Here is a 25582-nt window from a genome sequence, read left to right as displayed (position 1 = left end):
ATCAATGTTTCTCTCTCACATTGATGTTTTGCTCTCAAATCAATAAAAAGCATTTCCTCAGGGGAGAATTAAGAAAAAAAAAAGTAGGAAGTCGCTGACTGTATTAAATGTGTATTTCCTTGATAGTCTGTTATTTATTCTAAGTAAATAAAGTAAACAAGAAAACAAGCACTAAAATATTAAAATCAAAATAAAGGCAGACCGTGCTAGTGAAAGTGAAGAGGCCGTGTTGCACACAGTCAGGAGGAGCGAGGGAAGGTTTTGATCAGTGGATCATTTAAATCAACGAACCTCACTTTTTTCCTCTGGAAAACAGGGATCACAAAAGCTACCATGTAGGGTTATTCATGAGGTTGAAATGAGATAATATGTGTTTAGAAGTTAATAAAAACAGTGGTCAGATTCCACTCCGATTGCTTCCTTGAGCAGACAGGATTGTAGAGTGGAAAAAGCATGCACGTTGAAGTTGCATAGACGGGTTTGGATGCTTTGCTGTGTAGGCTGCATTCTTGGACTAGTTCTTTTACTCTTTCTGAGTCTCCGTTTCTTCAGCTATAAAGAGGATTTTATCTTATCACCCTTGCAAGACAAGACAAAGTACATGGGCTCTCCCAAGTGCCTTGCCGGTTCTGGAATCTGGATGTTCATCTTGGCAGGGAAGAGGGGGTGCTATATGTCCTGTAGCTTGCCTTCATTGAATGACCTTGCTCCTGCTTTTCTGTCCGCAGCGATCCTGCAGAGTGCCACATCGGGCATGGACACCCTTTCCTGTGTCTGGTGGAGCACAGCTGGTAACGCCATCGCCTGGTCCTGAAACTGCTAAGGTCACCTCAGAGGCGGGGACGCCAGGATAGCAGGGCGGCGTCTGAGGGCCACGGAGCCATGCCTTTCGGCCTGAAGCTCCGCCGGACACGGCGCTACAATGTCCTGAGCAAGAACTGCTTCGTCACCCGGATCCGCCTGCTGGACAGCAATGTCATCGAGTGCACACTGTCGGTGGAGAGCACGGGGCAGGAGTGCCTGGAGGCTGTGGCCCAGAGGCTGGAGCTGCGGGAGGTAAGAGTGGGTGTGTGTGGTGTGTGTGTGGCATGTGTGAGCAAGAACTCACGCAGGGGACCTGCCACCTGTCTTGTGGCACTTACCATGCTCTTGAGCCTCTGACTTGTGTTTAGAAGAATCCTGTTATACTTTAGCACAGGCTTGGTCGTACAGCCTTTAGGGGAGATGAGCAAGACACCCCCTAGAGTTTTCACAGGGTGGCAGCCTCCCTCTGTTTCTGTGGCTGAGGAGGTGCTGGGGGAGTTGAAACGAGAAACTCTGCTCGCCAAAGTTATCCTCTGTCTTTAAAAGAGTCGAGTGAGTAGCTGGTGCGGTGGCATTCCTGCTGCACATTGGGGTCAGAACTCCCGTCTGCGGGGTGGACGCAGCTGCTTTTATTCTTGCTCGTTTGCTTCTAGAGTTCCCTTTTCCAAGGGAGGAAGAAGAGAATAAGCACTTAGAGTGAGTGTGAGCAGGGAGGCTTTTTGGGGGGGCTTGGCAAATGGGGGTTGTGTTCCTTTTAAGATTCCTCCCGGCCCTTGTTTTCCTTGCACTGTCTGTGAGACTTCTCCGGGCTTTATGCAAACACAGGGTTGACCAGAAAGACAGCCGTGCCGTCACTGTTTAGAAGAGACTCTTACTTAGGGCAGTGTGTCCTTTCTAACAAGCAAGCCCTGTTTTTTGCAGTCTCATAGCCGTTTCAGAGAAGGGTCGTGGTGAGTAATCCATACAAGCATTGGTGTCTTGAGAGCCATGTGTCACACTGGCAGTGGGTAAGGTGGCATGGTTGAATGGTTGGAGCCATGTGTCACACCGGCAGTGGGTAAGGTGGCATGGTTGAATGGTTGGAGCCATGTGTCACACCGGCGGTGGGTAAGGTGGCATGGTTGAATGGTTGGAGCCATGTGTCACACCGGCGGTGGGTAAGGTGGCATGGTTGAATGGTTGGAACCATGTGTCATACCAGCGGTGGGTGAGGTGGCACGGTTGAAAGGATGCCAGTGCTGAAATGACTATAGTCTCCTGAGATTCAAGCCTTATTGAGGACACATAAAGCTGTGTCATTGTCCTAGGCCCTGTGACATCACTGCCTAAGACCTCAGGGTGATGGAGAAGAGGTGGGTGGTGCCTGTTGGAAGGGACTGATTGATGGTGTTTGATGTCGTCGTGATCCCCCATCTGTCCGTGTGCGCACATAGGAATTGGGGCCACCGAAGGTCTTCCTCTCCCCTTGGTGTCTTCCGCAGCCCGACTTTTGTCCTCGGGGGAACTGCTCCCCCCCGAGCACTTCTGCCTCCTGCTGGTCGTCGTGTTTGTACTCTGGTTCCAGGGCTCAGGTCTTCCTCTGAAGTTCATTCCCCTGTGTAGGGGACGGTCCTGCCCAGCAGATGTATGTAGCTCTGTAGCTTACCCAGTAGGGTTAACATGGGCTGTCCTCGCTGGGTGGTGGCCGGCTCTTTTTAGCTTATTAGTAACTCATTTGGGTATGCATATTTAAACATAGTTATGCTCATGGGTATAAAGGAAGAACCTTAATACTGTAGATCGGTCGAGCAGGAGATTGGTCTAAGTTCTTGGGAAAATTTTAGTTGTAGATCATTTAAAAATATATGCAGTGGTTTTACTGTTGCGTATTCTCGCTAAACTCACAATAGAGTGAGTACTCTCCACCTGCTTGGGGAGGCATATGCATGTGGGTAAGTAGGTACAAGTGCAGCCTTCAGAGTCTCGGACTGGAGTTCAAGTTATAGTCCTGTCGCTTTTTAGTTAGGTGACCTTACTTACTTATAAGGTAAGGTTGACTTACCTTGTAGGGTTGTTGCAAGTATTAAAAGAGATACAGTATGGAAAACGCATAGTGCTGTCTCTAATAACGTGTACTTGTTCCAATTTGAGTCTTTTTCATTGAAGAAAATCTTGAGCAACTGCAGCGCATCAGGCTCTGTTTTAGGGCTTGATGAAATGAAGCTAAATAAGGCACAGTTTTATTGTCAAGACAGGCGCAGACGAGTAGGGGAGCCCAGCATTTAAACCAACAGGTCAGATCGAACGGGAGCCACGTGGAGATGCAGGGCCGGGGCAGCAGCGCTGTCCTTAAAGAGTCGTGCGGTGTGCGGCTGCCCCACTGGACACGCAGCCCTGGCAGGGGACGGGGGAGGGGCCCTCAGGGACAGATGGACAGAGCCTTCGCTCTTTGAACGGGGCCTGGGCACAAGGAACTGGATGTTTGCAGATCCACGGACGTGAAAAAGCAGGCCCGTTCCAGGGACTGAAAGCAGGTAGAGCTGCAGTGTAAAGTGCAAGGTGAGGCGTGCCTGGAGATGTGTGCGGTAATAATCACGCCTAGCAGACTATTGTTTCGGCAGCGAGAGGACAAAGGTTAACCCCGGATTATCCCACCACTGTGTTGTCACAAAGGATAAAGCGGGGAAGCCCACATTCTGCTGTCAAGTGTGTGTGGCAGTGTGACTGATCTTCTAATGCCGAGGTGTGGTTTGCATTGAACGCTGGCTTTATTCTGACGCGCCCCAAACGGGTGCATCCACCTCAGAGCAAATCACTTTCTTTCTAAGTGTGTGCTTTTGTTCTGTGACAGGTGACATCGAAGGTATGGGCTTTGGTGAAACAATCCCGTAGCTACTTCTGAACTGCAGGGTGAGGTAGAGCCGTCTAATACTTTGCTCTGCTTTTCGGCGTCCACACCTCGAGGAGGAATGCGTTCTCCACCCAGAAGCCGAAGTAGCAGGGGGTGAACCCCGGGCCTATTCCATGTACCCCGCTGTACTGCGGGCAGTGTCTAAGGAGAGCTGGTGGCTCTTTAGAGGAGAAAGTGGAAATCTGTCTATAAACTAACAAAATGTTTAGTCTTGAAGAAGGCTCGGAAACCAGATTATGGTGGACTTTTGGCTTGGCCGTTAGAAGTGTCCTGTGGTTTAGGAGCATCCTAAACTTTGTAATAGCTTTATGTTAGAAAAAGGAAATTAATTTTGATTTAATTTTTGATCTACATTAATTATGATTTGGGTTTTACCACTTAGTTTTATTAGATAATTTTATTATTTTTTTGAAGCTTTAGGTTGACAACAAATTGAGTGGAAAGCAGAGTCCCTGTACCCCTTGCCCCCACCCACCCCTGTCTACTTCTCTACTGTTAACATACCCAACCACAGGAGAACATTTGTTACAGGTGATGAACCCACATCAGTGCAGCACGATCCCCCAAAGTCCACAGTTTCCACTAGGGTTCATTCTTGGTGGTGTATATCCCATGCATTTTGACAAAGTATAATGACATGTATCCATATGGTAAGCTTTTTGGGGGTCAAATCTGGTTTTGAATGCGCTGATGTGCTGCTGTTTCGAATGGCATCCAGCAGGTCCAGGCCTGGTTCCCAGGGCCAGCAATAGAGTCAAGCCCAGGGAAGCTGAATCCAATAGGGTCCCTGCTCTGAGAAACCCTAGAGTTTAGAGAACAGGACAAACAAGCAACAGAGGGAACAGCCCGTGCCGAGGTGCAGGAACAGGAAAGCATGTGGAACTTTCAGGGAGGGGCCGAGTTCAGTTTGCACTGATGCGTTTGTGTGTGGGGGGTTGGGGGTGGGGCCCTGGTGGGGAGGGTGGGAGTATGGAAGGGCTGGCGGGAGTCTGCCTTTGAAGGTTTTAATGTGTCTGGATAGGGAATTTTTAGCTAGATCCTGAGGGTATTGTTTCCAAAATGTGTCCCCAAAATAATTAAAGTAATTGCCACCTTTCAATGTACTACCTGTTGTGCTGATACTTTCCACATATCCACTCATTTAACTCTCATAGCCCGTCTGTTAGGTGGCTCCTCTTGCTACCCCTGTTAGGGATGTGGGACCACAGGACAGAGCGACCTGCTTGCCTTCCCCGGGCTGGTTCAAGCACCGGCAGGCAGACCCCACTGTTCTAATTCCCTGGGATGTGGAGGGGTGGAAAAGGGGCCATGGTAAATGCTTTGGGAAACACCCTTGGAAATCCTATAGATTTTTAAAGAAATATGTTGACTCAGTGGTTCTCAGTTATTTTAGTTTTTTATTAAATACTCTTTGAATTGTTTGGGGAATGAAACACTGGCGTGAGATGGGAAGCTGTCGAAGGATTTTAAGGCAGAGCCTGACGTGATCACCTTGCGGTTTAGGAAAAGAACCGAATAGCAGAAAAGGAATGAGGATCGGAGACAGGAGGAACAGTCAGGTAGACATAACAATAGTCCTGGCAAGAGGAAGTAAAATGAACTCTTTATGGAAACAATTCTTTTTCATTGTTTTAAGTTCAGAAGAAAAAATAGGTATGGGTTTCTGGCCAGGAACTCTATTAAAGGAAGAGATTTAAGAAACAGAGGCTCAGAAAATTAGAATTCTCATGATATAGTTGCAACATATTTGGATCAATGGACTTCACCCCTTTCTTTTCCCCAAATGAGGTCTTTGGTGGAACGTTAATGTAGAAAATGAAGCTCTTCTGTTTGCAGAGGAGGTAGCTACTGGAGTTCCATTTCCTTGGGTCCCCACACCCAGTTTGAAAAACCACTGACTGACGTTAAGAGAGCAATAGTTAAAACTTGGCGGCCTCCTGACTGACTCTCATATTTTAAAAATAAATACATGGTGGAGCAGCAGAGTTTGGTGGCTAGGAATGTGAGCTGGGATCAAACATCTGAGTTTGAATCCTGGCCCTGCTTCTGATTAGCCATGTGATCTTGGGCGGTTACTTACTAACTAACTACCTGGTGCTTCCATTTTCTTACCTGTAAATGGAGATGGTAATAGTAGCAACCTCCAGGAGCTGTTGGGGGATTAAATGAGGTAGAGTTTACACAAAGTAATTGTCCATATTTCAGTGTGGTGGCCTCCTCTGCAGGACACCACGCATGCTATCTGGACCCCGTCTCTGCAGTTGCGAGGACTGGGCCCTTCCTCTAAGTCTGCTTGTTCCATTTTTAGATGGCTTCCGTTATTGCAAACTGTGATGACACGTTGAACCAAATCCTTCAGTTACTTGAAAGGTTATCACTCATTGAAGATGGTGCTGTCCGATGTGATCGCCCCTGGCTACATGCGGCTATCGAGCACTTGAAATGTGCTAGTTTGAACTGGGATGGGCAGTAAGTGTAAAACACACAGCAGCTTTTGAAGACCTAGTGTGGAAAAAGAGCTTGAATATTTCACTAATCATTTTTATGTTAGTTACATGTTGAAAGCATCATATTTCCAATATATCATTTTAAATAACATTAACTTCTTAAATATGGGGCTTGCATTATATTTCTATAAACAGTGCTATTCTTAGCAGAGGAGCCATGCTAATAGTAATAAATAATATACAGGATTTTAATAAAATGTAAAAATGTGCTAGAATTACTTCTTTTAAGGATCATTTTGACTCTCCTTTTAATTAGAAAATAATACATGGGGAAGGGATAAATAATGTACCGAAGGAGCCTGAGATACTCTTCGCAGCTAAAGTCTGTTCAAGATAGAGAACTGTCGTTCTGTCGGCAAGTCCGGCGTTCTTGGCCATGTGACTGCAGTAACTCCTGGGCCCCTTGGAGGCTCGACTCAGAACCCTGGTTTTTAAAAGAACCTGAAGAAAAGAACTCCATAATCGTTTCATAGGGTGGGTGGTTACCTTTCAACTTATCCCCTTTTTCTTTGGCAGATTTATATTTTTGTCTTTCCTAAAACTATGAGCCATGGTAAAGATGCCCTGTATTTTGCTGTTTTCACAGTGGCTAGAGTTTTAAAGATATGGAATTTTAACATGCATTTCCTATCGTCGAGGAACAGCTAACCTAGGTCAAGGATATTTCTGTGGCTTGATTCATTTGGGGAATTGGTAACGTAAGTGTGATGAGGGGAATATTTGATTAGACAGAACACCACATTTTTGACGCTGTCAGATAGTAGTGGCGTCGGCTGTACTTTGTAGTCTGCCTCACCACCTCTGTGCATGTGTGATCGTGCAGGGGGCGAACATGGTCACCCTGATTGAGCATCGATTGAGAAGTAGTCTGCTCGGGAGACGTGTGAATTCGCATTGCTGTTTGTCTCTGTAATGACAATCATGTGAAATCCCATTAGCACCGTGTCATTCTCTGGGGTAAGTTGATTCCAGTGTTTGCTTTCTAGACATAGAGGTTGTAGGTGAAATCATTTTCCCAGTCGTAACTTGTAAGTCTTCATTTCTTTTTGCTTATTCTGAGTGATTTTTCTTGGCTGTGAGGTTAGCTTCTTGGGTCTACGTTAGTCTGCAGTTTCTTTTCCTGTCCTTGTTTGAAGAGGTTGGCTAGGAAACAAAGACGGTGCGGTGGTTAATTACAGATGTGTCAGCTATAGAAATCCCAGACCTACCCAGAGGAGAGGGGGATTGCGCACATGTTGTTTTTCTACAGTTATCCAACGCATGCACAGTGGCTTACTTTCCAAAGCCATTGGAATGTGGTTGCATGACAAGCAGTTTCAGAGTCTGCCCATAGTCGCCTTTAGGGGTATTTTCCACGTCTCAGTACAAGCGTTAGTGCTTTCGGTAACTCCTGTGTATGGAGACACACCGACTATCAGCTTGTAACTTTAGGACTGAAATAGTGGGTACGCCAGGCCGCCTATCACAACTCGATGCAAGAAGTTTTGAACTTTTGCTTCTGGATGATTAACCCTTCAGAATGCTTAAGATAAGATCATGGATTCAATCTGTAGCATTGTAATTGCCAAGGCTGCCTCTGTAACCTTTGCCTTAAAGCTGTGCCATTGGTCACAAAACTGGAAAAAAAGAACCCACAAGAAATCTTTTCCTGTTAATAATCAGCGTGGGGGGATACCGTGATCTCAAGAAATAAATGAACAAACGAATCAGAAACGCTCCAGACTGTTTATAAAGGCTGTCCTTTCGTGATACCAAAAGAGAGATTTTACTTTGACTCCAGAGTACTCACACACCACTCTGCCACTGAAGAAGCTGGCCTCACTTTGAGGGCATGAACACACTGTGCTTCCTCTGTTAAAATGCACAACTGTAAACCGAGCAGAGAGGAAACTACCCGTGAAAGTGGCAGTTTAGTGTAGCTCCCCCACGTCGTTTCTTAGCTGCATTTTTAGTAACTGATTCAGAGGTGCGGTTCCCCTCCCTGGGAGCTGGTTCTTCGGTCTTCTTTTCTCATCATTGCAGTGAACTCCGTGCAGAATTCCCGGCACCAGAGCTATTTTCCAAAGAGAACTAGAACAATAAAATGGGAGCTAGCTGACCCAGAGGTACCGTGGGATGGGATGGATCTGGCTTAGGTGGGGGCCCCTGCGGTACTCCAAACCGGGCTTACCTGCATTCCCTCAGGCAGCACACTGGGATCCTCCTGGCCGTGGAGGAGGTGGTTTCTATTCAGAATCATCCCCTACATTCTCCTCAACCATGTGGCAATGTTTCGCAGTGAGGCTCAGCTTCCAGAATCCAGCTGGAGTTTGAGTTGGCAGGTCCGTGGTGAACAGGCCTGGTGTGGTCCCAGCTGGGCCTGCTGGGATTAATGGTCTCTTGGCTGATGCACGGGAGGGTGGTTGGTGCACAAGCTTGTTAAAGTGAGCTGTTAGGTTCTGGTCCCATTTCCTGGGCGGCACTGTGCACACATGGGAGAAGAAACGTGTGCTGCTTTGTAAACTTGCGTAGAGCAGGCTGAGAACTTTGAGACCGTGTTCCCCCTCTCTTGAGTACCCTGGAGTAGGGGTATGCCTGGAGTTAAGAATGAGGGAGGTGGGGTGATGTTGGAGAAGGTTACATCGGGCACAGCGTCCCAGAACAGTGCGGGGAGAGGGGTCTCGTGAATGGACTTGGTTGGCTTCCTGCTTGATAGCTGAATTCAGCACTTCTAAAATTCGGTGGTTCTGGCCGTGAGTGGGTACAAACTGTCCTCCAGGTGACCTGCCTCCTCCAGTTCCACCCTGCACTGGAAACCCCATGTTTTGAGTAGTTCTGTAATTATTTCCCTGGGTAAAGGCAGAACGAGTCACCCTGAAATATCCTGTGTCCTATTGGAAAAGGCTATATGGCAACAACAAAACAATCGTATGCCATGAATTAGGTTTTTATTTCATTTTTGCATTGGAAGTAGTTTGCCTTGTTATTTAGCGCTCTCTACTATTAATGAAGGCTCGAGTCTGTGACCTTGCTGGGATTTCTCTTGCACCTCGTCAGCCCCCTTCTTAAGAGGACACACCTGTGTGTGCACGTGTACGCTATGGAATATTCTTTCTTAGGTTTTTTGGGGGGGCGAAGGTCAGATCTGTGGTTTAATGGTTGGGTGGGCGGGAATGCCAAAAGGAGATTGAAAATACTAGCCTTAAAGTCTAGGAGCAGTAAGAAAAAAAATTTTTTTTTAAATTTTCTTTTGAAAAATCAACTGTAGAATGTTTATGCAGTTACTGTGGGCCCTTTATAATTTGAATGTTACTAATTTGAGTGAATGTTATAATTTGAATGAAGTATGGCCTATAAAATTATACCCCCCAATGTCAAGGCTACTTTTAGTGAGAGATAATAAATCATGGTTGGCCTGTTAAGTAACTGTAACGTTTGCCCTCCCCTTCTCCGCCCATGCTTATAAAAGGGCTCTTTTCCAACTCAAATAATGATTACATAGCACATTCCTGTTTACATATGTTACCTCATTTATTATATGCAAACTCACTGCTGGCCATCCAAAGTACCCTTCCACGGTGCTGTGCTCCTGAAAGGCATTCAGTGTGATGCAGAACTGCCCCGGCCCCTTTCCAGACGCTTTGTTAAGTACCCGGATGACCTCATTTTGAGATTCGCCTGAGCCTAAGTCATAGACCCCCTAGGAGGGCCTCAGCGTGGTGTTCCCTCTCCCCCCAACACCTGTAATGAGGCTGTAAAGAAAATCCTAGGAGGCACTGCTTCTTGCCTTTTTTTTCTCATACCTTTTAGATTTTTGTCGTTGATAAGCTTTCCAGCTTCTAGTTTTGCTTGCCTTTTCTCAGCTAGTTCCAGATAACCTCTGTTTTCTAATTCTGTGGTTCATAGGGATGCGAGTAGGGCTGATGAGAAAGATTCTTGAGGCTTGCCTGCTTTTATTTCTCAAGGATGGTGGTGGTAACCATAGCATCAGCAGCAACAGAAGTGGTTACATGTATCACCCACACGCACGGTTGTTCAGCATCATCTTATTTACACCCCTCGGAACCTGCACCCTCATTTTACAGATGAGAAAGGTCTGAGACGTGGGAAGGCTTGTAACTTGGCCATAAACACTGAGGCGGTGAGTGCAAGAGCTGGGAGATGAACTGACTTCAAAGCCTGTCTCCTTCGACTAAGCCACATTTCACTTCCTCGACATCATCAGTCACATCAGAACAGCTCATGGACTCACTGAGGCTGGGAAAGGAACTATAGGCTCAGAACTCACTCAGGCGGGTGTGTCTGAGTGGATGGAAATAGAACCTTGGCTCTGTTTGTTGTATTTTTGTTGCTCGAGAAATGCATAGACTTCTGGTGTGGACTTGCCCTTTGGACCATCATGGAGGAAAGCAGGTCAAATCGCTGCTCGCATCTGAAAGTGTCACTTGAAAATATCCTGTAGAGTATTTGGGTCTGATGGAGGCAATTTCATGTCTGGTTTTCTCGTCGAGTCAGAGTGAGAACTTACAACAGGTCTTGGTAGCATTGTGGCGTGGTTGGTCCTGGGTACCGTGAAGGGGGCAGCCAGCTGGAGGGGAGCGTCTGCACAGGAATGCCTTTGGAAATTAAACGTGGTAATGAAAACATTCTTTTGAAGGCAGATTTCCAGGTGTGCTCTAAAGCATTCTAGGCTATAATTGAAATATAAAGGAATGCTTCAAAAGCAGTGATCTATTTTGTGGCGATTGTAGTGCTAATCCTGAAATCTGAGCATTAATTAATATGAAGACAGCATTGGGTGCATAAAAGCACCTGTTTTAATCATTTAGCACGTTGTTCAGAACTTAACTGGGTGAGGCTTCAAGTCTCAAGGTGAAAAGCTCGCTTTCATCTACCAAATCCCACCATAATCTGCCAAGGACAACCACCGGGGCCCTGTGGCAGCTGCGAAGACGAGACCCTTCCACTCCGAAAGCTTGATACAGGGGAGAGATTTGCTGCGGTTCACGTGTAATGAAGTGGTTGAGGCGATGTTTTTTTAAGGACTCCATTAAAGCTCAAAAGGAGTGAATCCGTTTTCAGCGAAAGTCTGGTGCTGGGTGAAAATACTCTACACTGTGGAAGCTTTCAGTTGGCAGGAGGTTTTGTCTTAGTTGTGTGATCAGTTACATCGAAGCAGGTGCAGGAACTGTGTGTTCGCCTTTGCCAGCAGGCTCCGTGTGAGATCACGGGGCACTCAGAAGCTGCTGGAAAGTCAGCCTTGAGATCTCAGGAAAAAAGTCAGCATGGTCTCCACCCTGCACCACCCCCTTTACCTAACTGGGGTGCATTGGTACCCACATACACACACACACACACACACGCAGTCACTATGGGTGTGGATGCTGCTTCTGTACACTCGGTGTAGATCAGACTGTTCGGTACACGTGGCTTCTTTTTAATTTGTCCCGAAGTTAGAAAGTAAAAGCCAAATCCTTGTGTATGGGCCGGGGAGCCCAAGGTGGCGTGAGACACAGCAGCCTTGTTTTCTGTGTGGTCTGGGGAAGGCCCTTGTGAGCAGGAACTGATGTTGTTCTACTCTTTTATCTAGACCCACTACTTTGGCCTTTGGTTTCTCAGCAAGAGCCAGCAAGCACGATGGGTGGAGCTGGAGAAACCTCTGAAGAAACATCTGGACAAGTTCGCTAATGAGCCTCTGCTTTTCTTCGGAGTCATGTTCTACGTGCCAAATGTGTCATGGCTTCAGCAGGAGGCCACGAGGTAGGTGCATTTTTTTCCGCGTTCCACCTGAGGGTGTGGGTGAACTGTGAGGCGTCAGCTGGAGTAGATGAGCTTGGTTGATTTAGGGGTGTGTGTGTGTGTGTGTGTGCGTGTGTGTAGTGGGGAAGAGGATGCAGTAGATGGAGGTTCTTTACCAGCTGCTTTTCAGCTTTAGAATTTTTGTTTGAAGCCAGATAGCTAAGCCCGGCGGTTCCTTACAATGCTAGTGAGTCAGGCAGAATTTCGTGTCTGGCAGCATGGGCGTATTCATTGGAGACAGTGGGTAAAATAGGCTAGACTCGAATAAAAGATTGGCCACCTATTTACTGTTGAGTCCACTCTTTCCCTCAAAATGCCCCTAAACAAAACGTACCTTCAGTCTTTGGATTTGAGGATCGAGATGGTAACTGAAGATGGGAGTAGAGTGGAGGAAAACGTTGAGAGGGCACGAGTTTTCATTGTCCGTGGATAAATGAGAGGAAACGGGAAGCCGTAGAGGGGAGACCCACCCATGGACTGGTCCCATCTTCCTGCTCATTGGCTGCTTAACCTTGGAGAACATCACCTTCCATCTTTGAAATGATATTTCCCTCTTGTCTGTAAAGAGAGGGATTTGGACAACTTCCTCAAGTTCTGATAGTCTGCAATTCTATGAATGAAACAAATGCATTTTTGTTAATAGTAGTATAGCTGAGTGGTAAGAGTTTTTTATTAAAATGTGCCAGGGAGGGGTGTGTCTCCTCATCAAATGGTTATTTTCAGTAATAAAGGGAATTGCATAAACTCTCTGATTTTCACCTTTTTCCCGGATCACGGCACTCAGAGTGCTTGGGAGGTCAAGCCCATGACCTCCTGAGAGGAAGGAACCGTGTTCGACTTGATTACTGCACCCGTAGTTTCTTAGGATTTGAATTTCTAAAATAAGGAGGTACTTGCATTGTTTATATCCAGTTTGAGGTAATAGCTTCCGTCTTTTTTTAAATAAGAAAGTACTTTTTCAGTAGATGGTATTTCTATAAACAGAAGCCATGGGATAGCTGGCCCAGAAAACCTGTGTTCAGTCTTTCAGGTGTCATCTACTTGGAGTACTTGGTTGTACACTGTCATCCACTGTTTTCACGTTATTTCACTTATGGAAGGCCTTTCTGTGCAAGGAATTATTTCTGCCTCAAAATTGGGCCATTTCCACTGGCTTTCGAATCCTTGCTGAGTACCGTACACAGCTAGGAACACAGCGTTAGGTTAATAAGTACTTGCTGATCCGTGGCTCTTGGGCCATTAAATGCAAAGCAATGAGTAACAAGGCTGCAACACAGACTATAAATATTAATTTTTTTAATGTTAACTTTTTAATATTCCACGTTGAGGAAAGTTGTGAGAAAAAAAATGAAGTGTTGTTACCTTAGACGGTATTATTCTGTGAGGTTTGTTGTTGTAGAAGAGCAGTTGAAATGGGGAAGCACTCAGCAACTGTGCTTCCTGAATTTAAAAGAATTGGATTTTTAGAAAAGTGAAGACTTGCAAGGGTGGAGTAGCTGCCTGAGGATATTTGAAGACTTGTGGGGAAGGAATTCTGCCACTGCTCTGGAACACAAAATTAGGGCCGATAGTGAGGAAAGTTCAAGGAATTGAGAGACTTTGGTTACTTGGCTGACCATAAGAACACAGTTTCCACAAAAATAATGAAATCCGTATAAAAATGCAACAAGCAGACATGTAAAAAGGCAAGAGCCACGGGGTCTGGAAGCGAGCAGCATGGAGTGGATAGCGGTGTTTTGACCGCCATATTGGGTAAGATGGAGGAGACCAGTTGATTAAACAGACCAGGACCTGCTGTATCACAGTTACTTGGAGTATTATTATAAATACGGATTCTAGGGCTGCACCAGAAGTCTGAATGGGAATATCTAAGGCTGGGGATCAGGAGGATGTATTGTTTAAAATAAAAAATATTCCTCAGGTTGTCCCGATGTTCATCCATTCTTGGGAATCAGTAGACTCGATAACCTCTAAAGTTCTGTGCAGTTTTAGGTTTTCCAGGTAAGTAAGATTAACACTGCATTCTTTGACTGCCAACATATGCATCTATAAGCTGAAACAAAGCACAAAGTGTTTATATCTCAAAACTTGAGGGAAAGAGCAAAAATATTTGGTGGTGATGGTGATTGAGGCTGGAGATTAGGTACACTTTTTTCCTTTAGAATTTCTTTCTCTTTTTTTTTCCACCCCTCCCTCACATTTCTTTTAGAATTCTTCTTGCTCAGTTAGTTTGGTTTGTTTAAGAAGAAGTTTGATAAGGAGGGACAGAGTGTTTTCCAGTACAGGATTCTGAAGCAAACTATTACTGTCGTTTGCTCAGAAAAACTAACAAAGAAAGTAATTTAAAACTCTGGAGGACATTTTTAGACTTAGACATTGGAACTAAACTATGGAGATTTCAGCTATGACCTTCTTTTTATGGCAAAGGATGTTTAAAGTTAGGAGCTGGGTTTGCATGAGGAGAGTGTGTGTGTGTGTGAGATTCAGCATTGCAGGAATTTTTATTGCCCTCAGGGGTCTTGAAACTGACTGCACCAACCAGGGGTGTGTCAGAGCAAATCAAAGGCTGCACCTGGGGAGATGGAGAAGTAAGAGAGAGAAGTATTGGAAGTAAAGAAAGGCAAATTTGTAGAGGGAGAAAGGACAGAAAAAGGGAATAGCATGCACTTGGGAAGGTTGAAGGTCACCAACAGTGACTCAGGTGTGATTCAGTGTGACCTGCTGTGGGTGGTGGGTACATAGACTATAGAGTATAAAGGAGACTTGGTTGGGATAGAATCACGTTTTTAAGTGCTCGAGGTTTCCGGGTTTGATGTTAGAGACAAATAGATGAGCTAAAGGTGAATTCTTCTCAAGGTGAAGAATACTACTGAGTCTTAGGAGTCTTTTTGTGGGGGGTGGGGCAGGAATCTGAGCTGTCCTGTGAGGTTTTAGAAGCATCTGGGGTCCCATCTGAATGTTGAAACTGTCTTCCAGGCAGAGCAGCCAAAGAGAAGCAGCGGCCGCGGGGCAGGATTCCAGAGGGATGTTTCAGGGAAGGAGGAGGGTTAGTGACTAACTCTCCAGCCATCTGCTGTTACCTGGGTTACCGGCATCTCAGGTGGGAGATGGGCCTTGGCATCTGAGAGCACCTGGGATCTGCCATGTCTGATACAAAACAGTTAGTCTTTGTGATGCCCACTGAGTAAGATATTTGCATAGATTAGACACAGAAATCTGTCTTTCATTGTGGGCAGCCTGTTGGAGGAGGCAACCATTCAACCATCTGTGCTTAAAAAATAAGCCTTTGTCTGGAGCCAACCAAACTTGTTTTTATCCAACACATGTTTGCAATGGTTTGGTCGCGTCTATTGGAGAGTAAAACAGGTTCTATAGCATTTGTCAGGACCAGCCTCTTCTTCCCTCTGAATACAGACAAAGCGTTGAGAACGAAGACTCTGGGTTTTTTGTCTGTTTGCTCGTTTGATGTGTGTGTGAACCCATATGTACTAAGACACATAGAGGTGAAAAAAAGATTAAAAGGCGTGTGTTGTCATTTCTTGTCCCCAGGCAATGCCACCCTTGAAAATGTGCAGATGAGCAGGCCATACAGAACAGCACAACAAAAACGTGTGAATGTTGTTGCTTGCAAACTATCTAAAAGTCAAAACACTTTATTAAAATAATTAAGACCAGATTTTTTTTTTTTAATTAGAAAATTGAGAAGCTCTGTCCTTTTGACAGTAATCTTGACATACTATGTCTTCTCTCATCTCCTGGGCGTGACTTTTGAAGAACAGATTTCTTCATTAAGTGAAGGAATTTGGCCAAGATACCACGACTGAGTTGGAGAAGAAATGGAGAAAGCAGGCCCTCGCTGTAGGTGGTAACTGGGGGACAGGAAAAAAGATATCAGAAGGAGAATACACACAGCAGTACACAGAAAAGGAAAAGATCTCTTGACATTCTTGGAGAAGCGTGAAAAGGACACCATCGTGGACAGAGGGAGGATGGGTTATGAACCCTTAGGAATGAAAAAGATGTTTAAGTTTGGTAATCCCACTCCAAGCTGTTAAGAACACATTCATTACCTTGGAGCTTTAAAATGTTCATTTTCCCGAAACCTCTGCTTAAAATGACTCAAGGGATGGTGGGGACGCTGTATTTCCCTCCCCCCCCCCCCCGTTTTGCTTTGCTTCTCATATTCCTTTTTGCCAGCTTTTCTGTTTAGCGAAGGGACTCTTGCTCTAGCAGTTCATCTTCCCCTGACTCAAAGGAAAGATTTTTGTAATGTGTTTTAATCATTTGCATAGCAACAGGCTCATTATAAACACATGGTTTTCGGGTTTTTCTGGACACAGAACGAGAAACGATGGCTTGTGAGAGGTGGAGAAATTCTTAGTCAAACAGAAGGATACTTAATAATAGCAAGGGGGATAGCCAGGGGACTCCTGGCCAGGAAGACTGCTTTTAGTTTAGCTCTGGGGGGTTTTCCAAGTCTTTCTCCAGTGAGGAAGTCCCTCTTGAGGTTTGTTTTTTTTTTCTTCCTCCTAATACCAAGGAGAGAACTTTTTCAACGAAAAAAATCATTTTTGAAGACAGGATTTAGACTTCAAAAGTTTAAGCTGCTGACTGCATGCACGGTTTGAAAAATATTTAATTCTAGGACATTTTTCCTTAACCAAAACGTGTTTGTCTTTGCATTACTCACTGTGGAATGGTATGTTTGCCTAGTGCAAAGGAGCTTTTAATTGTCCAAATGAGGTCAAATAACCGTGCCTTCTTTTCCAGGACAGGTTTTTGGCCTGTTGTTTAGGTGGGTAGTACACTCTGTATTGAAGCAAAGCAGGGGGACCATTGCTGTACCCAGCAGTCACCCTGCACCCCAAGAATAGCCTTAGCACACTGTTGTACATCTGGCTGAAACTCTGGGTCCTGGGACCTAGCCCAGGCTCCCCTCCACCTAAGCTGTGTCCGAGTTTTCTGTCCGTCCCCACATGTCTCTGAAGTGAGGCCCTCTGAGCCTCTGCTACGGGGCATTCTTCAGTGTTCAGTGGCATTCCTGTCTGGGAGGAACTCATAGGGAAGGCGTCATTCCACACCGAAAACCGTGCTATGTAAATACCATAAAGAGGGCACTGTGTCTTTTAGAGATGGGGAGTGAGAAAAGGGGTTAGGTTCTGACATTGTTAGACTATGATAGGAGCCCCTTTTCTCCCAGTGACATTTCTGGGTCAACGGCATATTGATGGTAAAGTCAGGTTAAGGGAAGCCTTATGTCCCCCATCAAGGCCAAGAGGGTGTTTTGATTTATTTGTTTTTAAAACGAGGTTTCAGGACAGAGTTTTAATGACCTTACAAAAGCCTTCTTCACCTTTCCTTTTCTTCTAAATGCTTATGGTGAAACTTTTGCCATCTGCCTTGAATGCCGTTGTGAAGAAGTCAGTGTCCAACCAGTGTTTAAAGTGTCTCTTTTAAAAGCCCTAATTATGGTAATGTTTCCATTTCCTTTTACAACACCATTTATTTTGTTCCTCTGGTTCTTTGAGTTCTTTTATTGTTTTGAGATGCCGTTTTAATGGCTATTTAAAGTGTACCCATGGGCTGGGAAACAGGGACTCCCTTCCAGTGCCCGAAGCTTCTAGAATGTGCTGAGAATCCCAGATCTTCCTCCCGGCCAACTCCAGCTGGTGAATGGGAACTTGTTCTCTCTCTGTTGGTGACTGAGAACGCCATTGTTCCTGCCAGATAATTTAGATATTTTAAGATGCTGTTGATACTGGGATTTCATCTCAAACATTATTCTGCGGGGTTAATGCAACTCAGGTTGAGACTGACAGAGGAAAATGGCCGGCTGTAACCAGTGGGGCGACCTTGAAGGCGAGAAGCACTGCTTTCCCAAAGAGGGGACAGTTGGGGAAAATGTTAGCTGCCATTCACACGGTTTCTTGTTTCAACCTTTGTGAAGGCTGTTAGACACTTTGTGAGTCCGAAGGACGGTAAGAATGAGCAGATCTCAGCACCTTTCTTGCTGCCTCGAAGAGCTGTTTCTCTAGGCAGCTATTATTTCATTTCCGTGTGTTTGGTTTGCTGGAGATTTATTTGAGTTTGTCCTTAAAGCTTACTGAAACCCAGGGAGCCTGGCAAGTGTCTTCCAGGATCAGGCCAAACCCGTGGGCGGATGACCTGTGTGGTTAGTTGCCCTGCACTTGGCTTAATGCTCTGCTGTTGCCCTCTTGAAATTCTTAGTTTTTGAACAACAGGCTCCGCATTTTCATTTTTCACTGGATTCTGCAAATTATGGAGCCAATCCTGCCCAGGAAGGCCCCCTCCGTCCACCTCCATTCACCCACCTCTGCTTTTTGTTGTTAACCTCATGAGTTGCTCTCAGTCGGGTGGATCGGAGTCAACCGTGATGGGTGTGATCAAAGAGAAAAAGTAAATACAAAAAGCCTGCAGGGGAACAAAAATAAAAGTTTCACTTATCTATGCAAATATGAAATTAGGTATGTGGCCCTGGTAACCATTTCTGCTCCTGGACCTGCCTCGCTGGAAAATCCTACTGAGTCTAGGGAGCTGTTACAAAATCGATTTAATGTGCTTTAGGGAAACTGATTGATTATTTGCTCAGTCCTCAGCTAGGATTTCCTCCTGTCATACTGTGAAGAAGAGCAGTCTGCAAAGTTTATATTTGTCTTAATTAAATCAAGGGTGCGCCCGCCCTCGTGCCTGCCTCCTTGTACAAGGCTTCCAAATTCATGGAGCTGCTTCTGGTCTTCCCCGTCCCCCCCACCCCCCAGGAAAAAGAGATAGTTGCAAGATATGCAGGGATGTAGTTAGCTATGTAGGCAACCCTTTGCACTGGAACAATGAGGTACGGACAAAGAAAATGAAGTTAGCCTTTAAACATAACCTGGGTGTTTCTTTGGTATTCTTTCCCTTGAGGGGAGAAAAGACAACTAGTAAGACAAGTCAGAATTCTTTAGTAATGTCACTTGACGTTATTATTCATGTAGGTGCCCCGAAATGAGAAAATCAGAATTTCAAAAGGAAATACGTCAGAGGTAACCTTTATGTTTCAAAGGGAGTTTTCCTGCAATGTTAGGGTTCTTTAATGCATCTGGCTTTTGATTTTCTCCCCTTGTAAAGCAAGATATACTTCTGTACGTTTTAATTAGTAAGGCAACATTTATTTTAAAAAATAGGTGAAGTAGTACTTCCCCCCAAAACCCTTTGCTTTAAGTGTTTAAATTATCTCGTTTTTAATCATATGGTTAATATGTGTTCACTCGTATTTGATGATCTATTCTGAACTTCTCAAAAGCAAACAAAAACCGTGCATTTCCGGTGAGCCATTCTTGAAATAACTTAATAATTTCTTAAGCCAGGATATTAATTGTATCCTTGTGTATTCCTTGATTTTCAAAGATACATTCATTCGTTTGTTCATTCACTCACTCATTCACTGATTCCGAATTGGTTCAATATTTGACCCGTGAAATGAGAAAGGTCTGTAGTGGAGCACGGACTAAAATCTTAGACTGTGCTGTTTATTCAAAAGCTGAGTAGAACGTGAGGACCCCACACAGCAGTGTTTACCTGCGGTTGGGGGTGGGAGAGGGAAAACCCAGCAGAAGCTGTGGGAAGAGGTGCTTTGTCATGTCAGAGCACGCCTGCTACGCTCTCTGCGTGTTTTTGAGACATCCACTTCCTCATAAGGCATTCTTAGGATTCGCAGGGGTATCATTATAACGGGTGGCATTGGGAATGGTGTGTTAATTTCAATAATGGATTAACAAAAAAAAAAACCCTTGTGGGAGAGGAAGGCACAGGGAGTAGATGTTCTGGAATTCTTTGCTCCACTTTATTCCTGGAATCTCAGTGCTGGGACCAGAGTTGGGCACAGTGGGTGGGCACGGAGGAGGGAAGTGACAAGTGTGCTATCTATTCACGCATTAAAGTGGCCCGCAGCCCCTGCGCTGCAGCAGGCGCTGGAACGCACAGAATCCTGTTTTTTTATAGTGGGGCTGTTGTCTGACCCAACAGAAGACCGAAATCTCCCAGCCAGGGGATATCAGGACCTCCGAGACCCTGTGGAAGAACGGAGTTTACGCTCCATCCCCTGACACAACTGAGGAACAGTGATGGTGGGAGCGGCTAGCATTCGTGTGGGAGCAGCTTCACTGCAGTCTCCGCAGTGGTTTTCAGTCCTCACCGGGACCCTCGGAAGTGGGCATTCTTTTTCATCTCTTAACAAAGGATAGTTTTTTCTAGTAAAAGTTTTATTACTCAGGAGCGGAGGTTTCATCCGTTAAATAAACCAAATCTTGTATCTTACTTTGTCAGAGAGACACTGACTACATCCTTCCTGCCCCTCGCCCCAGCTTTCCCAGAGTAGCAAGGAGTTTAGTTTCTGTTGAAGTGTCAGCAGAGAGATTCAGGGGACTCGAGGACCTGTGAAGTCACAGATTATGAACTGGTCCCACGAGGGTTGATTCTGGCCTATAGGTGGGTTTTGTTTCACCTGCACTGATTTTTAAAGAATTGCATTTGGATGCTTCCTAGGTAGGCACATGCTGGCTCGTTTGGCCCGGTTCCCCGACTGCCCACAGTGTTACCGTCAGCAGCATTTATGGCTTCATGTGACAGCCTGGCCCTGCGGGCCTTCAGGGTGTGACCGCTGACCCTTGCACTTCCGTATAACTTGAAGTGCTTCTCAGTGCTGGCTCACCCCATCCGCCACTGGCCCGTTAGATTTATGCCATTCAGCATGCAGCTGTCGTCACACTTCAGCCCCCTCCCCGTGGCTGCAGAGGTTCAGCTGGACGTGTCACTTCTCTTAATTCCTCGTTTGAAAGCTTCATTTCTGTGGACAGTCACTCCCCAGTGCCAAATGCCGTGTCCCTCTACTTTACGGGGAGGCGTGGCTCAAGTTTGTCAGATTTCCTCTCTATTTCTTTCAATATCTGCGTCATCTCCGATCATCCCTAAAATGTTCCACCCACCAGAAAGGCACCAAAAATCCCTTAGGCCAAAGTAATAATAGTAATAGTAATAATAATAATAATGTAATGAAAAATCACCCAAATCTTAAAAAAACACAGCCTATTGGAGAAAGTACAGTTTGCCTTCTATCAAGACACATTAAGCTTTACCAGAGTCATAGCTTGCTCTGTCTAGACGTGGAACGCCACAGATTGCAGAGGCCAGTTGCTTTATCGTGCAGATGAAGAAACTGAGAACCAGGGAGATAAAGGGACTTTGCCCACAGTCACACAGCTGCTTAGTGACAGAAGCTTGGCTCTTAAGCCGGTACTGGAATGGTTTTAAGTGAACCAAGCCTGCAAAGCCCGTGGATGCGACTCATTGAAACTTCCAAAAAGCCTTTGCCCATCCTCCCCTCCCTTCCCTGGCTACACTGAAGGAGAGGGGCTGCAGAGTTGGAAGGGATGAGTTTTTTGTCAAAGGGAAGGAAGCAGTTTAGACAGAAGAAACAAAGGGTGGGGGAAAACAGGCACTCCTTTGAACGGGGTCCTTTAAATAGGGAGCATTATGTGGAGATTGGAACTAAGATGGGTGTTATTTCACATTTTTATCAGTGATCTGCAGCCCTGGGCACGCGGGTGACAGTGCCAAGCTTTCAGATGGCACTGAATGCTTTAGAAGAGTGGGAAGTGGAGATACTGGAAACGCACAGTAGAGAGGTGTCAGCAAGTGTCAAGTTACCGGGCGTGACTGTGGAATAATAATACTGCCTTTTGGTGGAGTTTGTGCACGTAGAGGAGGAGTCGTCGTGGAGGGGACGTGTTGCTCCACGTTCCACCCGAACTCGCTTTCGAGGTCAGCCTGTCAATCTTGGGCCTGCAGCTGGGGAGAGTGAGTAGAGGTTTCACCAGCATAAAAACGTGTGTCTGTTTTTCAGAGCAAAGCCCAGCAAATTTTACGTAAGTTCGGCTAAAATGCAAGTCAGACACATGATGCCTGAATAGAAAATCAGGGAGAGGCTGCAATGTTAGAAGCAAACATTTCTGACCAGGATATATGTTTGGGAGAAGGTAGAAGACGTTTATGATGATAACTGAAGAGAGAATCCCGTAAATCTAGGGGAAACTTGAAGAATTCAGTAATTTAGACCCTTGGGATCATTGAGCAACTGTGAAAGATGGATACCGATGGAAAACTTTGAATGCAAGTTATATCCGCCAGACTGTGTTGTCTATTTTGAATGATTGATGGAATCGGCAAAGAACTGGTATTCAGCCTAATCTTCAAGGAAAAATAAGTAGCTAGGAATAAAATATCTCTCATAAACAAAACTCTGCTCTAGTAGGAGCATGGCCTCAAAGTCGGAAGACCTGGCTGTTAGTATTTGTTTTGTGGTCAGGCTCGGCAGGCTCCCCAAACTCCATCCTCTCTGTTTATAGTCAATCCGGACAACATACTAGCATAGCTAATGTGAGGATTAATTCCGAAAGCACCTATCACAGTAGGTGTTCAAATAACATTTGTTGTGTTAACTACAAAAGGTACACTAGAAGGTAGTGGAGAAATCGCTGCATTCCTTGGGAAGCTGTGCAGGTAGGTGTGAGTCACCTGGTGGAAGAATCAATTTTGGCCATCACTAACTGAAAATGTCCAGTGGAAGGGCATTCTGGGAAAAAGTTCAGCCTAGCCGAGGGGAGGTATTCCAGTGCCACCAAGGGTCTTAGTGCACATTGGGTGATTAGCAGAGCCCAAGTGACTATATATAAACCCTATTTTAGTAGAAACGCTATTGAGTACAAACTTGGGACTCATCAGTTTCAGAAGTCACAATTACCCTCAAAAGTTGAGGATTTGATGTTGTTGAAGATTTCGAGCTTGCCCTTTATTCTCTTAGTCACTTGCCAAAGACAGACTTGCAAAAAAAAATTTAGTTGCAAAAATTAATTTATCGTGATCATAAACACGTATTCTCCAAGGAGGTGGCCCACCCTTACCCCAGTTGCACACCAGGGGCAGACCCAGTCCCGAGGGCCCCCCGCCGGTCCTGCTCGCTGCGCTGAGGTTACCAGTGAGTGCCAGGAAAGAGGGTAAGTCCGGCCTGGCCCCCAGCCGCCCAGAGGGTCAGAGCAGCTAGCGGGTCCCGGCCTGGGGGCAGGTTTGCTGCAGCAGCAGGGGCCAGGCTGACCTCATGCTAATCTTGCGGTAATTGTAATTTGAAGAGGGTGTAGTCTGAGGAAGATTAAACAGATTCCAGTTAAAGATTGTTTGAAGACATGATGGACTCTCGGTCAATAGTGATTATTAAACAACAACAACAACTACTAAGAAATTAGGGGTCCTTTGACTCTTCGTGTGCAGTCCTTGATCTGCACGCGGCAGAATTGCCTGTGGTCTTCTTGAAGAGCGCGGTTTCTTGCCCTCCCGACTTCGCAGATCAAATCTGTTTTTAATCAGTGCCACAGGTGATTCTTACTCTTAAGTTTGGTTAAATGGAGTGCAACTCTGGCCTGATGTTCTTCCTGCTACAGCTGGCCTTTGATTTTAGTAAACAGATGTTACAGATTCTCTGGGTGGGTTTTGAGCAACTGGGGAGGAATTAAACAATTGCAAAGTAAGTAGAATATGTGTGGGCATCTCCGTGGGGGTTCTGGAAGGAACCGAGTGGAGAACCCGAGGTTCTGCAGGGATTTTGGTCCGGTTGTATTTCCTCAATTTTAGAATACATTGATTGATTAATTAATTAAAGTATTTTTAAATGTATTTTTAGGGAAAAGGGTTAGGGAAGGAGAAAGAGAGGGAGAGAAGCATCAAGGTGTGGTTGCCTCTGGCGCGTCTCCTACTGGGGAACTGGCCTGAAACCCAGGCATGTGCCCTGCCTGGGAATCGAACCAACAGCCCTTTGCTTCGAAGACTGCCACTCAGTCCACTGAGCCACACCAGCGAGGGCAGAGTACAATATTTAAATCTTTTAGTTATAATTTAATGATGTATAACAGATTATGCATAATGTGATATATGTTTACATACATATATATAAATTTAGGGTCTATGTTTATTGTACAAGAATTTAACATTCTGTGTACCTTTAATAAAGAAGTAATAACAACTGACTGAATTATGCTACTCTGGGACCCGGAAATCTTCAGTGAGGCCCTTCCTCCAGTCCCCCAGGCTTTGAAATTATAGATTTAATTTTAAAACATGAGAAATTTTCAAAACTGAGAATTTCACATACGAATTTCAGTAATTTTTTTCCCCATTCTCTGATTTGTCAATTTCTACTGCATTTAGGTAAATGTAAGATGAAACAGTAGGTAACTTGAGAAACAATAATAACATTTCAGCCAAATAAAATCACAAAGTTGTGAAAAGATTAAAGTTTCTTTTCATGATCCCTTTTATTTTAAAAAAAGACATTCTTTTGTAGACTGCTTCGTGGAATCTTTGATTCCAACTACTGAACAGAAGCACGGTATATTTAAGAAAAATTTGAAGACAGAAAGGCACATTTCTAGATAGCAGGTGTCTTAATTTTGGAGACAAACTTCTGTGACCACCTTTTCCCTCTACACTGAGAGAGAAGAACTTAACGTTCTCTCATTACGTTCTCTCATTACGCGTCCCAGAGTGTGGTCCTGGCGGCTAACATTCTGACAGTTTTTCACAAAAACCTTCCACTCTTGTTTTTAAAAATATGGCTTGGAAATAGTGTATTTACAGGAAGCTGGAAAATACCAGATACAGGGAAGCTGTGTTCTTTACACCTGGTTGATTTTCAAAAGGGCGTCCCAAATGATTGAACCGTTATACCCTACAGCGGCATTCTTCCTTTCTGATTTAATACGATCACTTGCCAGTTGGTAACTTTGTGTAAGTATAACTACAGGACAATTGGAAATCCATCTAGAACTTGAAGCTCTATGGGAGAAGAATGTTGAATTACAGAGTCTTATTCACGGCCCTGTGATACTTGCATTTTACCTGGAAACACAGGCATATACTTGAAACATTTTACCCCACTTTACCTTTGGCTCGATATGTAAGTAATTGGATTAGAGAGCATGAAAATAAATTAGAGGATCAATGTAGCTTTTGATGATGGGAAATGAAATATATACGTGTATTTAATTGTCTGGAGTCACGTTTGCAACTATTGTGAAGGAGACTCGTTGGAGCTTGGTACTGATTCTTCTCTTAGGTTTTCACTTAAGAAACACAGAATTTCGTAATGGTCACAAGGACATTACAAGTCATTCACTCTGACTTCCCCTTAAAGAAACCAGCTTGATCAGACCCTAACGGAAGCAGTGCATGCATCCTCCAGTTAACACATTCTACCCACTGCTTCGCTCTCCCCACCCTTCGCTGCTGTGTGATACTCCGGTACGTGAATGTACTACGGTGTACACGTTGTACTGTTGAAGGCCATTTGGATTGTTTCCACTTGGGAGCTGTTGTGGGCTGTGCTGCGTTTACATTTCTGGTACACGTACTATGAGCATTCTAGTATATATCCTGTGGACATGCTCTCACGTGGCTTTAATGAGTGTCCTCATTTCTGCTGAGTGTATTTTATCCAGCAGTGCTCCAAAATTTTTCTTAACGCCCAGAAAAATAAAAAGCAAACTCAAAGGCTGAA

The 25582-nt window shown here is 45.0% G+C and overlaps 1 protein-coding gene across 4 annotated transcripts in view; it reads left to right on the top strand.

The window, feature by feature from the left end:
* The window catches only part of PTPN14 (protein tyrosine phosphatase non-receptor type 14), a 154803-nt gene that overhangs the window by 62172 nt on the left and 67049 nt on the right, over positions 1-25582 (top strand). For all 4 annotated transcript variants that reach the window (XM_053914400.2, XM_053914402.2, XM_053914401.2 and 1 more), the window contains exons 2-3: positions 729-1056; positions 11771-11940. In XM_053914400.2, coding sequence (XP_053770375.1) covers positions 883-1056; positions 11771-11940 — 344 coding nt within the window. In that variant the 5' untranslated portion in view covers positions 729-882. The remainder of the gene's footprint in view (positions 1-728; positions 1057-11770; positions 11941-25582) is intronic.

Source organism: Desmodus rotundus, chromosome 12, assembly GCF_022682495.2.
Source record: "Desmodus rotundus isolate HL8 chromosome 12, HLdesRot8A.1, whole genome shotgun sequence".
In the NCBI taxonomy this organism is placed as follows: domain Eukaryota; kingdom Metazoa; phylum Chordata; class Mammalia; order Chiroptera; family Phyllostomidae; genus Desmodus; species Desmodus rotundus.
The sequence above is the reverse complement of the archived record's forward strand: the minus strand, read 5'-3'. Positions and strand labels throughout refer to the sequence as shown.